This window comes from Syngnathoides biaculeatus, chromosome 3 (genome assembly GCF_019802595.1).
Source record: "Syngnathoides biaculeatus isolate LvHL_M chromosome 3, ASM1980259v1, whole genome shotgun sequence".
In the NCBI taxonomy this organism is placed as follows: domain Eukaryota; kingdom Metazoa; phylum Chordata; class Actinopteri; order Syngnathiformes; family Syngnathidae; genus Syngnathoides; species Syngnathoides biaculeatus.
Window position 1 is genome coordinate 28,037,937 of NC_084642.1, and position 14,856 is coordinate 28,052,792.

The following is a 14,856-nucleotide window of genomic DNA, read 5'->3' on the forward strand; positions in this document are numbered from 1 at the left end:
GAGTAAGATTCTTTGGACAAAAGGCCCTTTGCATGATCTAAAGCCAGCATGGATCTCCTCAAGATATGTTCCTGGAAAGCCAAGACAAGCTAAACCAGAGAATGCATCCACACATGAGGTAGTAATTAACTTACATTTGCAATCATGTTAACTATCATAAATTAGAATCAGAACTGTATTGTGTTGTAAATTAAAAAGGGTCTGCCTAAATCACGACAAGATTGTTTAGGGAGCGTGATGACTAAATATACATGAATCAGATGGCCTAAGCATACATTTACTGGATGAGCAGAAACATGACTCAGATGGGCACCGGTAAAAATAGTTCACACTAAATAAACTGCGCCCGATAACATGGCGAAATCAAAAAGTCATTGCTCAACCCAGTCTTCAAACAATGACACAAACGTGCCACCACAAACATCCATTATCATTTACAAAATGCACTATTTAACTTTGAACTTCCGGTCTATATTTCATGATTAACATGACAGATATTGCAAAGGTGAATTTGCTGTATGAAAAGACTGGACAGGCACACACTCACATTATACTTAAACTCATACACTTCCTGTATATAAGGTATTATGTGCTTGAAAGGTTTGGCCGCAACATAAACTCTTATATTATTCACAGTGCTCATAAAACAAAGTCACAACCCTCGTTTAAATTCCCATATGACAACAATGCAAATGATGTCTTGTTCAGTTGAGTCAATGCATCTCCGGACGGCAAATGCGATGATTCAATAGTAACACGACTGCCATTGTCCAATAACATTTGAATTCAAAGACAAATATGTGGTATCCGAGGAAATCTTCCTGAGTAAAATACAATGATTTCCATACTCGGTGTATATACAGTATGTAAAAAAAAGTAAAAAAAAAAATATTTTACCTGTGTCCGGGGCACAACTGGAAAGAGGTTAAGGGTTGTCGGTCTCTTGGGCCGGTAGGTATCCATTGTAACAGGTCGTGTAGGGTCCTTGGTGACTGGAGGAAGAGCGATGGAGGCTTTGGAAGACTCTTTATCACCGCGGAAACCGTCAGCACCATCAATGAGATCCAAATGGAGCATCTCTGCCCGGAGCTGTCCGACGGCGCCGAGCTCGGCCCTCCCCGGCCTGCTATTGGTCCCTCGCCTCGTGTGGCCCTTCAGTGATTGGAAGGCACATCCCGTCATTTGGAACAGATAAACACAAACAGGGAGTGTGAGTGGATGACATGAGGAGACCGAACTGGCCAATCAGAAAATTCCCTGACTTTGGCTTCCAGCAATCTCACTGTCAACACTGAGCTGCTGAGAGTTCCCAAACAGCCAAGGATATTCAATGGTGAGATCACGAGAGCACATTTTCCCCGTGTACTAGAGAACGTTTAGCTGCACAGCATTGCTCTTTTCTTTAACATGTTGAAATCATTCTGACTTGCTGTAAAAATCCACACTAAATTGCCATTTCACACGTTATTTAATAAGCGGCATCGGATGAACATTATCCGTCATCAACACAACCCACAGTGATGCACAGCAGCAATGCAAGAATAGCTAAGATATTCAGCTTTATTCCACTATGACGACAATTTCTAGGGTATGTTCACACAGCAGATCAATCTAAAATTTTAAATTGCAATGTGAAAAGTGCAATTCGGATTTTTTCATGTCCGACTCAGGCCAATATGTATCGGACGTGAGTGCATTCTGGACATTCCACAGTGCCATTGACCGACGGATATTCATCAACCGGCGACAGACGTCACAATTGTTGTACAAAACACGCGACAAAAGCAAACGGCGGAGAAAGGAGCAGAAAACAGTCAGTAACGTAAAGAATATGCGGTGTAATTCATAGATATAATAAAATGTTGGCTCCGGTTTCACAAAATCCTTGAAATTACCACAAATGCGTCATGACGAGTCCGACGCAAGGGGCCATATTTACTTCCGTCAACACGGCGCCCCTTCTTTGTGCACATGCACAGTGTCATTTGTGCGCACGCGTGTAACGTAACGTAACGGGCACGTTCAGGCTCCAGTCGAGGTCGCATTACAGTACCTGTTTTTTGTTTTTGTCTGGTGAACAACTGCATAAAAAAAAAAAATCGAATTTGAATTGGGCATCATACCTGCAGTGTGAACGTAGCCCAAGTCATGACGTCTGGCGAGTGTTTCTGCTTTGTGTTCAATTAAGAAGGCCTAGAAGCCAATTTGTGAGGAAATTGAGACAAGATGATCTTTTGAATGTATTCATCCATCCCTTTTCTGAGCCGCTTATCCTTACAAGGGTTGCAGGACTGCTGGAGCCTATCCCAGCTGTCAACGGGGAGGAGGCAGTTTGCAGCCCGAAGTGGTGGCCAGTCAATCGGAGGGCACATAGAGACAAACGGCCCCGCTCACAATCACACCTTGGGGCAATTTAGAGTGTCCAATTCATGTTGCATGTTTCTGGTATGTGGGAGGAAACCAGAGTGCCTGGAGAAAACCCATGCAGGCACGGGGAGAACATGCAAAGTCCACACAGGGAGGGCTAGGATCGAACCCGAGTCCTCAGAACTGTGAGGCTAACGCTTTCCAGCTGCGTCTCTGTGCCGGCTGTATTAATACTTTTTATTTTCTGTTTATGGGACTTTTCTAATATAAAACGGGTGGCTTGGCTCACTGAAGGTTCGGAAACAATGGTTTAAGTTCAAATGTCATACAAGGAATTAAATGTTCCTTGATAGCTTGATCTTGGTTTCATCTCCAAATCAGGGATGGCTTATTCAGGAGACATGTTCCCACATTTTATAGGACAAACGATGGGAATAGGCAACTGTGATGTTTGACAAACTCAAATGATTCCCAGAAAAATCACACTACTACACTACATTACTTTGGAATTATTTTCAACCTTTAAAAAATATTTGTTCGGCGAGGCAGATTTGACACTCTGTTGTCGGGGGAAACAATGAGTGCATGTGCAGCAGTATTGAATAGACAGTATGCGCAGATAATTGTTTGCAATATTTTTGTCTGACAGCAGGGGGCAGACGAGTTGCAAGGCTAGACTGTCCAGCCATTTTCCGATCCGCTTATCCTTACAAGGGTTTCGGGAGTGTTGGGGCCTATCCCAGCCGACTCTGGGTGGGGTTGGGGTAAGCCCAGTACCCAATCGCAGGTCACATAGAAAGAAATTTACACTCACATTCACACCAATGGGCAATTTAGAGTCTTGACAATTAACCTAACATGCATGTCTTGGGGATCTGGGAGGAAACCGGAGTACCCAGAGAAAACTCACGCACATTGGAGGACATGTGGAAACTCCACACAGGTGAGACCGCATTTGAACCTTGACCCAAGAGTGGCGCCCATGCAACAATATGCCAATGGTAAACAAACATTATGCCAGATTACTCCTCTTGCCTGTTTGCCTCTGAAGGTGGAGATGTTGTTGTTAAATGAAAACTCCATTCATACAGAGTTGAGAGCAGTTTGCTATTCAAGTTGGAGTTGACAGCCCACACCAGGTGGGTCAGCTCTTGTACTCAGGTATTCTGCTGCTGCTCAGCACAGAGGTGTATCTTTCCTGTAGGATTGAGGGTTACGGGCCACCCCACAATCCTGAAAAACCCAGAACAATGTGCCCTAATGCCTTGAACAAAATGCCGTGATGCAATAGTTTGTCGAAACAAATACTGCATATAAAGATACTTTCTAAGCACATTTTTACCTTCTGTCCATTGATGAGTTGGTTTTCGCGTGGTCCTTGCAACATTCATTTTGTTTTTATGTAGCCCCCTGAAAAGAAAGTCTGGACTTTCCTGGTCTTTGACGCTGCGTAGTTAATATCGCTGATGGATTATTTGATGGCTCATGGTCATGGAGCCAATTGACAGCTAACAAGCTAACATACTGTTTCCTTACAGTCCAGCTCACTCATACATCATGTTATATGTACAATACACAATTGGATACCACAATATTTAAATCACAATAATGGCAGATGCAATAAGTGGATCACAAAGACATGCAATATATCAATATCGTACATATGCTTTGTTGCACACATGACATTTATCTGAGTTTGACCAATTACATGCGACCTTAAATAACATCAACGTTGATCCCTCTAGGTACTGGTCACATAGTGGGTCCCTTGGGGCAGTAGTATGAATTTGGTTTGAAAGCTTTTTGGGGACCATCCAGAAAGGATAAGGACATGACTTTCTCAGTGAACACCATCATTTCCTGTTGCTAATTTTGTGTCGAGTGAGAATCTCTGCGAAGAATGGGAAATGCAGGAGAGGAGGAATTGAACAAGGACAAAAACAACCAATAACTTGTGCCTCAGATGTATACCACTGCTGATATATGGGAGATTACATATAGCCTGCTTATTTTGCCACATTGCAAAACCCATCATTTCATTAGGTAATAAAAATATCACCGGCAAGTTAAATATTACATTATCGATATAGCAATACTCACCATCAATATCAAATGGTTTTTCAACATTGCGCATCCATATTACATACTGTATCTAAGTGTTGAGAGTCTTTTATTTTGGTGAACTCAGTATTACGTCTCTGCTTTTTGCGATGTTGTGCTGGCTTCATCGAGCCGTGATCTTCAGCTCTTGCTGGAGAGATTTGCAGCCGAGTCTGAAGAGGTTGGGATTAAAACAGCACCTCCAAAACTGAGACCATGGTCCTCAGTTGAAAAAGGATCGATCGTCCTCTTGGGGTCGAGGAAGCGGTCCTGCACCAAGTGGAGGAGTTCAAAGTGTCTCGAGGTCCTGTTCACAGTGAGGGAAGAATAGAGCTGGACATCCCCTGGGGCAGCATCTGCAGTGATGTGGACTCTGAATCTGTCTATTGTGGTAAAGAAGGACGTGAGCCGAAAGACAAAGCTCTCAAGTTATCGTTGAGCCACTGCTCCTTTACATTGAGAGGAGCCAGATGAGGTGGCTTGGTCATCTGGTTAGGATGCCCCCTGGAAGCCTCCCTGGTGGGGTGTTCCACACATGTGCCACTGGTAGGAGGCCCCGAGGATGACCCAGACCACACTGGAGAAACTATGTCTCTCAGAAGTCCTTGGAACGCCTCGGGATCGGGAGCTGCACAAAGTGGCTGGAGAGAGGGGAGTCTGGGCTTCTCATCTTAAGCAACCTGACCCCTGATAAGCAGAGGAAAATGGATGAATGGGCCACATAATGTGACAGGCAACACGACGATTTTTATACCTGTAAGTTTAATGCAGAGCTTTTGTTTTCATATGCCTTTGCACCAGATAAAAATTATTCTTCTATTCTATCCATCCATTTTCTGTACCGCTTATCCTCACTACCAGGCCGCAGGGTATTTGAGTCCATCCCGGCTATCTTCGAAAAGAGCCACTGTATGACCTGAACTGGTTGTCATCCAATTGCAGATGTCTTTCATTCTATGGATCTGCATATTAATATTAGCTAATAATGATAATGTTATTATAAAAATTACATTATTTTTCTCAGCTTTGTCACTGTATACAACCAATGGAGCTGAAGATTGGCTGCTTTTGACTGAACTGCTTTCGGCTGGTGAACAAGAGTGATCTTTTTAACAATTTTGCAGTCATAAAGTTGAGTTGACATCTCAAAATGAGCAGGTGAATATTTGAAGCTGAAATGTGTGTATTTGATATGTATATTTTGATATACATGTGAATATTTGGATGGTAGAAAAAAATCAGTTATTCAAATTTAGAATCTGATGACACAGACGTACCGCACTGTGCATATTCTAACTGAAAGCTAAGTAACATGGTAGAATACATTAATATTTAATCAATTACATGAGATGACTTCATTCAACCCAATTTCTCTGGAGTTAAACATCCATCACAGTTGCCCTCCCATCTCCTCCAAAAAATAAGGTAATAAAAGCTGTAAGTGTAAACTACAGAATTTTCTCCCTCAAAGGCAAAATTAAGAAAACAGCATTGTTGACTGCTCTCGATGTGCTTTGTGTTATTAACTATGATAAATATTACTTTGCCAGGCACATTACTCATGGAACACTGGAACTGGTTTGAATGCTGAAAAGGCTTATTTTCCTTCCCTTGAAGTATTTCAAAGTGAAGATCAATATCTACTAATGCAACCTGCTTTTGGTTGTCCGCTTGTGTTTTATGGCCTCAATTTACAACTGTCCCCTTTAAATGAGCACTGCTCAGTTGCTAGGAGACAAGTGACGAAGTGGAAGCAGATGAAGAGTACACGCTGCTGGCGCCCTGACGACGCTGCAATGCTGCGATGCTCAGCTCTCATCCAACCAGATAAGCCAAAGGAGGGGAAATCTCACAACAACCTTAAGTGGTAACCTGATGACTCACAAATGATGCAATTCACAACTATTTCAATAAGAAAGATTTGAATCTTCACAAAGGGAAAGTCTAGCCTCAGAAGAAAATCTGTTCAAAAGTAAAACAGCTGTCACATTGCCACTGATTATCCTCTTAATAAAAGGCACCTGTCTGTTTTATTTACGTTGATGAGGCAGCATCCTTTCCATCCATTAATAAATGAGATGACGTAAGCAGTATCCATGGAGGCAGTTCTAACCACCACTTGGTTTATTTCCAGCTCAAACACATGCGGGTGGGGAGTAAAACTAGGTTGCCATGGAAATAATGTAGCTCCAGTCACTGTTTTGCTAAAATATCTCCCTCCCTCACATTGAGGCTGCTGTTTAATTCGTATTAATCTTATTGGCACTTCCATCGAGCCTTTACGATATTCGTAATTTGCTATTAATTTTGTTGAATACGTTTTAGACCATGAAGAAACAGGAACCTAATTAATTACATTTCCACTGAATGCCCTGTTATGGGTTGTGGTTGAACTGGTCTAAACTGGGGTCTGCGTGAGAGCAAGTCAATCCCAGGCAGGGCACATAGTGACAAACAAACATTTACACTAACAACAGAAGTTAATTTTGCCCCCCCCAGCCTGCTAAAATTTTACATCTTGAATTCCTGCAGTCATTTCAGTGGCCAGTGTGAACTTGTGTACTCGGTAGTAAAATGATCTCCATCTGCTGAGTGTAACTTAAGGAAAAGTGTTCATGGTAGCCCAAAACACCCTCCGTCATAATACTTTCTCCCATTCCAGGGGGCACGCCCCCCCAGTTTGGAAGTCATTAAACTAGAAGATGTCTACTGGACCCAGAATTAATTAGGAGGTACCCCCGGATTCTTAATTTACAGAGACCAAAGAGGCCTTTTCTTTGTTTGTACCCGTAATAGCCAAAAGGTGTGATTCTCTCTCCATGAGACCAATTTGGGACAGATCAACAGATATACAAATGCAGCAATTAATTATTTGCTTAATATTCAAATGTACACACAAGGCGGCACCCACTGACGTTGTAGAGCACTGAAACCCATAAACCCCTCGTTTAATTTTGAGCAAATTCCAGTTCTGAATCCAGTTCCTTATTTAGATTCCAGTCTAATTTTTGGTTCTGACTCTTATGCCACCGGTTCAAACAATTTGTTTGCATAGTTGAAGGGTGTCCAAATTATATATATCCATCTCCTTCGGAGCCTGCACTATATACTAAAATGAACATTTGACTCGACGATCTTCATCACCAGTGTCATTATCAAACCTGTGAACTAAAAGGCAATGTGTGTGAAACTAACCTAAATTAACCTAATATTCATGAATTTGTGTTTGTATTAAAAGTTGAATATCATATTAAAATAGTTATTCATGACTGTTTCATCACATCAAATTATTTACATGGACACATTTTAACTGGACTTCCTGTTTTAAGCTTGTAGCTTTGTATTTTGAAGGAAACACACCGGAACTCAGGGTTTTTGCATAAAAAGTAACTTCACATGACACAGGTGAATTTTGAAAATGAAGGTAAACATTGAAAAAGAGTAATAAATGGAACCAAAAACAAAATACTTTGATTCCTTTACCTACTCATCAATGAGGCACAAGGTTAGTGTTTGGTAACTAGATTGAATTTCCACATGCTGTAGGCTGATGCTCAGACCGGGAAAGAGTGCCAGGCTGTCCACATTGTGAAACCCTCCTTGGCACAATATAATCTTATTCCATGTGTTAAACAGAGTTAGCTGCTCATTTATTTGAACAAACTCAAGACACATTTTTGTGGGCACAAGCACATCTTAATGTACATTCTTCTTCATTGGTTTTTGCCAATTTCTTCTCAGGGAATTGACCCCTCCGTACAGGGCACTTAACCACGCCTCCTGAAGTGAAGTCACGCCACGTGCGCTAACGTCAGACAAACAATTAGCAAAAATGGCGGCGCAGCAAGAAAAGAATAGAGCGAAACAGTCCGATTTACCGGCTAATTTCTCACTCGCATTCTTAGCTAACAGTGAAATATTGTTGAAAAGCAGACAGCAGGGCTTCAAGTATTTCAGCGAGCGGTACTTCAATGGTATTTACATGCATATCGACGGAGAAACCATTGATATTAGCGCGAGATCTTTCTGGAGTCAGAGGAAGACCGAGAAGCCACATAATATAATATATTATAACCCAAAGACGAATTCGTCATTGACAGTTTCCTATTTTCGTGTTACCTATCACACTTGTGTGCAGAATCTGTATGTGTATCTGTATAGCCGTTTGTGAACCGCCGTATGAAGGAAAAGAAGGCGAGGCTTGATTTACGAGTTGTTTCTCTCGTTTTCTTTGTGTAACGTCATGCTCTCCCCTCAATAATTATTCTTGAATTAGTGCCGAACCTACGTAAGTCCCGACCGAGTACGACAATCACTACTTTAGTGTCCTCACACATCCTTCCTTCAGTCTTGGTATCTCGGTGCATGTCGAAGGCTTTTAGGACAGCCAGTCCGGTTTAGCTTAGCTGACCGCTAACAAAGCGACACATTTGTGCAGTCAGATCATCACAAAATATCGCTCAACACAGATCAAGTGTGTCAATCATTCACACGTAGCTATGTTATGCAAGCGAAGAACTGCTAATTCAATTATATGAGACATGTATTGAAAATCAAAAATAGGGCTTACCTTCATGCAAACATATCTGTTCCGGTTGATTTTAGATGGATTCAGTTGATCATGCGGTCTTCCACAAAGTTTGATCCATCGAAGACATTTTTCGTACTTGGTCTTCTGTTCCGGTTGATTTTAGATGGATTCAGTTGATGATGCGGTCTTCCACAAAGTTTGATCCATCGAAGACATTTTTCGTCCTGGGTCTTCGGTTTTGGAAAGGGGACGAATTGAACTCCACCAACTAGCCTTTCAGGATACCTGTCGTCACAATTACAAAGTCCGTGACTACACTTCTTAACCATATCTATTGTTAAAGAACCCAAATACGCGATAAAACGCTAACAAAAGCTATACTGGACCATGCAACATTGTCTGAGGGAACTGCGGGTCCAAAAGGGGCGTGGTTTATGCAGATCTCTGGCCTCTGATTGGTCAGCGACGCGGATGACGCAATTTCTACGGAGGGGTCAATTGCAGGCATTGAAACCGGGAACCGGAATTTTTTAAATGTGAACGATCATTGACAATCGATTACGTTCAAGAAGAGTATTCTACGGTTAGCACCCCAAAATAAGAAGTCATGAAAAAGCACAGTGAAAGATCCCAGGATATCAAATGCTAATCTGCTAATGTAAATGATTTAGGGGAAGAAAAGCTTTGGGTGCTCCTGTTTCTTGGTTACAAGAAAAGAAATGAATAGTACGACTGATGGAGGAGGCAGCATCAATGATTTCAGAGAGAACAGAGTTGAAGAGATCTGACAGAATAATACATTCATCTCTCTCGCATTTCGTCTCTGTAGCAGTCAAAATCTATCTCTGGCTCTTCCTTATAGTTCAAACATGCTCCAATTAAATAAAAAATATTTATTTACTATGCTACTAGTTCAACAAACATGCTGTGCAGTAAGGGGCTCAGGGTGCCTAAACATGCCTTACGATAATGAAATAACACGACACAGTGTGGGATTATATACAATAGACTCATCACACACACACTTTTACCAAATGTGCATTTTAGACTCGGCCATTTGACATCTATATGCTCCTGGCGTGAAGCTACACATCAATAACTCTGTTGAATTACATAAAATCCCTTTGTCCTGTTGACATAAAAATAAAATAAGGTTCAGATAAAAAAAATGAACAGAACGAATTAAAACAACACCTTTTGATATGCTCGATTTTCAAAGAGCCCTGGTGATCTGTCAGAGTGAATCCTGCCTCTTACCAAAAAGTCCATTCCAGACAGTTCCTGCAAAATCTGCGCATCGAATTACATGAGTGAGAGACAAAATTAGTAGACTGTGTTTTGTAGTACTGCACCAAATGATGATGTACATCACATCATACTGCACTCTTCAATCATTTACAATAGCCTGAATCATTTTTAACCAGGATTTTGATTAGTGGGGTATTGGCTTAGCTCCTACTGTTGCTACACTACTGAAGCATCTGAGGTGTTGAGAGTCTAACGTCAGTTCAACCTGAGCTGTTAAATTTGTGTAACAAACAGAAATATGACAAATCACTTTGACCTGCCTGTGAGTCCAATACAAGGATGAGTTCATGAGATGACTGTTGTTTTACATTACAGATGTGGTCCATCACATAATTTTATGTGGCCCACCAAAACAAATCATGTTTGTCAACTTCTATGATTTTTGCTAAACTCAGTACGCAAATTCCAGATTGTCATGATAATAAACAATAATGTTGAGGTATTGCCTTTTACTGTTACCATACCCTTTTCTACAGTAACAAAGCATTATTCTTGTCTTCTGATTTCAAAACTACTTATCCACCAACTTGTTAAGTAATGGTAATACCATCATTTGGTGATGAAATATTCAAATGGTTTCACTGTTCTAACAGCCCTCTGAGGGAATTTTACAATCTGGCCTGAAACAAAAATGAATTTGACACCTTTGTCTTGGAACCTTCAATATTTGAATAAATGTACGTACCTGAAAGCATTTAGGCTTTGTTACTTCTTAAATCAGATGCCATTTCATTATTACTCTTCATTTTTAGTCTTTGTTTATTGTATGAAAGTTTTCACATTATGTACAGTATATTTCTGATGCCTGTTTAATTCCTGCTGGCTTCTGACTTTTGTTAAAGAGATTTTATCTCTCAATAAGCTTTTGCCAAGTTAAACAAAGTATAAATAACCTATAAACTAAGGCCTGCCCTCGAGCTGCTGCACTGCTAGACCTGTACATGCCACTCTGAAAATGAGCTCCCTGAAGTGAACTACTGCCTGATATTAATAACGTGTGCCACTGTTGTTCAGGTTTATCAACAGTTAATTTTCCTGTATGTATGTGTGTTTATTATGTCGGGAAACACTAGCTCAGGGGTGGGCAAACGTTTTGACTCAGTGGCCTCATTGAATTTGAAAATTTCATAGGCGGGCCCTTTCACAAGCACATGCTTCTACATGAAAACTAAACACCAAAAAAGGGCATTGTAGTAATAACACATAGATGTACTTTTAATGGGAGCGGTGTTGTTTTGTTGATCACTTTTTTTTTTTTTTTTGCCAGAGATAGACAAACAGATGCTGGTTGTGCTCTAAGAAAGTAAATGTGTGTGTGAGCATGTGTGTACAAAAATGTGAATGTAAGTGGGGGTTTGATATCAGGGGCATACAAACAGACACCATTGCTCCCACCACCATGATTTGAATGTGAAAAGCAAGAAAAAGTGACAAGGTTATGCAAAATTGTTTAACAAGCAAAGCTCTGGGTTATTGAAGGTAGAGAGAAACACTTAGGTGATGTCAGCCGTGTGGCGCGTTAAACCAGCTCAAAGTCCAGACTACAATGTTTATATTTCAGTTTTCGTTCTAAATATTATTTAAGAGAAGAGTTGTAAATCCTTCAGTGAGACACTCCTTAGCCTCCATGACCAATTTATGACCATTAACATTGGGATGACAGACAAAGCATTTTGCACTTAACACGCTAGTAAAACTGTATTTTTAAAGTGTAAATTAAAAAAGGTAACAACAAAAAGTAGACTTTTTACAAACGAATATCAAAATAGTCTGACAATAGTAAGGTCGTGCATTTCTTTACACTTTTATGGTTTTGTGTGTGCATTGTGCATTTCAGATTCAACAATCACCTCCGAATGCTTTTCTTCCCACAATAAATGCTTCAGTGTTTGGTGGTTTATAAAATGCTTGTGAATGTTTGGGGAAATTAAACTTTGAATCATCAGCAGACAATCATGCTTTACTGACAAACAATCTGATTACTCTGTTGGGGAAATTAATGCATTACTTCACTTGTTCCTTGGAATGGGAGAATAACTGCTTTGCATTTGCTTTTGACATTTTTTCTTTTGGGTCCCCTACTGCTGGTTGAAGTGTTCAGAGTGGGGAAAAAACAGCCATAAGTAACTCAACGTAAAGAGCTTGTGCACCTATGCCATAAAATCACGTGACATCGCCATATTGCAGGTCTCACAAAGCATTGTTGCAAGTTAAATCCATTGAGAGGAATCAAAAATATAGCGCGACACCCATAGTTTTGTCTGATACCGTTAAACATTTAGAAGGTGATAATAAATGAAGGTACATGGAAAAATGAGAGATACATGGCATAGAGGACCAATATTTAATGCCGAAGTCGATGTTTTCGCCAATAAGAAAGTGGACTGCTAACCCACTTCCGCTTGTCTTGGACAACTGGATATGCACATGTATCTGGTGAGTAAGTCATCAAGATTCACACAGAAAAGTTTGAAAGTGTATAAAAGTCAGTACATAAACAAATACTTTGTTGTTGGATTTGTTCTCAATCAAGAATAAATCCCACATAGTGATTGAGCCACTCAGATTTTGTCAATACTTCTTCTTTATCTTTCGGCTTGTCCCGTCAGGGGTCGCCACAGCGTGTCATGTTTTTCCATCTACTGTAAGCCTATCTCGTCCATCCTCCTCTCTAACACCCACTGTCCTCATATCCTCCCTCACAACATCCATCAACCTTTTCTCTGGTCTTCCTCTCGCTCTTTTGCCTGGCAGCTCCATCCTCAGCACCCTTCTCATTTGACCTTAACTTTAACATAGATTAGGTACTATGTAAATTGTATATCTTTTGTGGTGACTTTGTCTATTTTGATTGCTTCTTTTTGATTATCTGCAGCCTGTTGGGCAGCACATTATTGTGCTGTTGGCCGATCCCAAGCCCGGAAAAATGCAGGGGCTTGCGTCAGGAAGGGCATTCGGCATAAAACTGTGCCAAACATATATGGGCGTTCATCATACAATTTTTTTCAATACAAATACCAATGTTTAAATAAATGACCCCCGGTTTTACACAAACTAGCAGTCATTAACTATGACTGGAAATTTTTTTTAGCCTCTCTACACGACATCCGTAAACCTCTCTGTGACAGACGGTTTATTATTATTTTTTTTTTACGCACTCTCAAATGAGTCAACTTGGCATTAGTTTGGTTGGTTATTTGAAATTGAGAAAAATAATTCCTACCTAAAATGAAGTGATTTTTTTCACAGGCGTGTGTATTTGGTTTGCCACCGTCCATCACGTTTAATTGCCGAAATCCATTGATCTTTTCTGGTCTTTTCAGTTGGTATTTTACAGAATGATCTCTTTGAAAATCTGTCTCGTCTGTTGTGACAACCAACAGCACAACAGGTCTCGGGCATTGTGAATATTCTGTTCCGGTTCAATGTCTCCCACAATGTTGAACAGCTCTGTTGGACTGGCAATATGGCGCCATGAAAACGGTGACATCACGTGCACGAGCTCTATACCTGTAACTGCTGGAACCAAGGGGTATTCCAGCACAACCTAGTGGAACCACTCAGCATTACAGACAAGGTCCAATGAATGAAGTCATGATTTTGTTGTGATTTGGGCAATTCAGCACCAATCTTTGGCGGGCCGGATTGAAATGGTCATCGGGCTGGATGTGGCCCGTAGGCCGTAGTTTGCCACCCCTGCAGTAGGTTGATTGTTCATAGGCTAGCAAATGTAATAGTTAACTTTGCCTTTGTCCCAGCTATCTGGATCTACGGAGCCAATGTTACCAGCGGCTTGCTGGGTTGTGAGCGGCATGGCAAGCATTATAACAAAGCAAAAAATTATCAAGTACAAAAAAACCTCCCATTCCCATTGTATTTATGGAACGATAACTCGCCCTACTCTGCCTCTCATCGGCTAGCAGTAAGATGAGATTCGTGCGTTTGATTGCTGTGTGAGGAAGCTCTTCGCCAACACATGCAAACACACACACACGCACACACACACAAGGTGTGTCTTAAACTACGCAGATTAACATCGAAGTATTTATAATGTGTTTTTCTAAAAATATTTTACACAGCTGCAATCCTCCCCTTAATACCTACAACCTTTGGAAGCTGAGAAATGTGCGCTTTGCCATTCACAGAGAACAATGACAGAGTGTGAAAAAAAGTCTGAAAGGGTTTTAAGATAACAGGCAAAGTCCCGGCTTCCTCTTTGTCTCTAAAATGCATAAGGCTTGTCGAAATCCATAAAATCCTCTGGCAAAATACAGTGGGCTACAACCACATCTGATGAATCTTCTGAGAGGGAAAAAAAGCAGTTTTCCAGTTCCATTTCGTCTTACCTTTATATCGGGCCCATTGCAATTGAGGCTCATCCCACGTTCATCTGTGATCTCCGTAATCTCTGACAGGTCATCATCTTCAAACTCACCCAAACTAATGTCATGGGTCAACCTGGTCAAAGAACAAAAATGACGAGTTTGTTAGTCAATCATGGTGATTAACAGTCTGACAGAAAGACTCCACCATGTCAAGCAATGACTTCA

General features: G+C 40.9%; 1 protein-coding gene across 7 annotated transcripts in view; it reads right to left on the reverse strand.

Annotated features, from left to right (window-relative positions):
• Positions 1-14,856, reverse strand: part of LOC133498390 (C-Jun-amino-terminal kinase-interacting protein 1-like) — a 57,470-nt gene that overhangs the window by 21,061 nt on the left and 21,553 nt on the right. The window contains exons 1-3 of one of the 7 annotated variants that reach the window (XM_061815135.1): positions 2,279-3,365; positions 2,124-2,193; positions 898-1,152 (exon numbers count right to left, since the gene is read on the reverse strand). In XM_061815135.1, the coding sequence (XP_061671119.1) occupies positions 898-1,152; positions 2,124-2,150 (282 nt within the window). In that variant the 5' untranslated portion in view covers positions 2,151-2,193; positions 2,279-3,365. The other 6 variants (XM_061815133.1, XM_061815138.1, XM_061815140.1 and 3 more) reach the window with 6 other exon arrangements.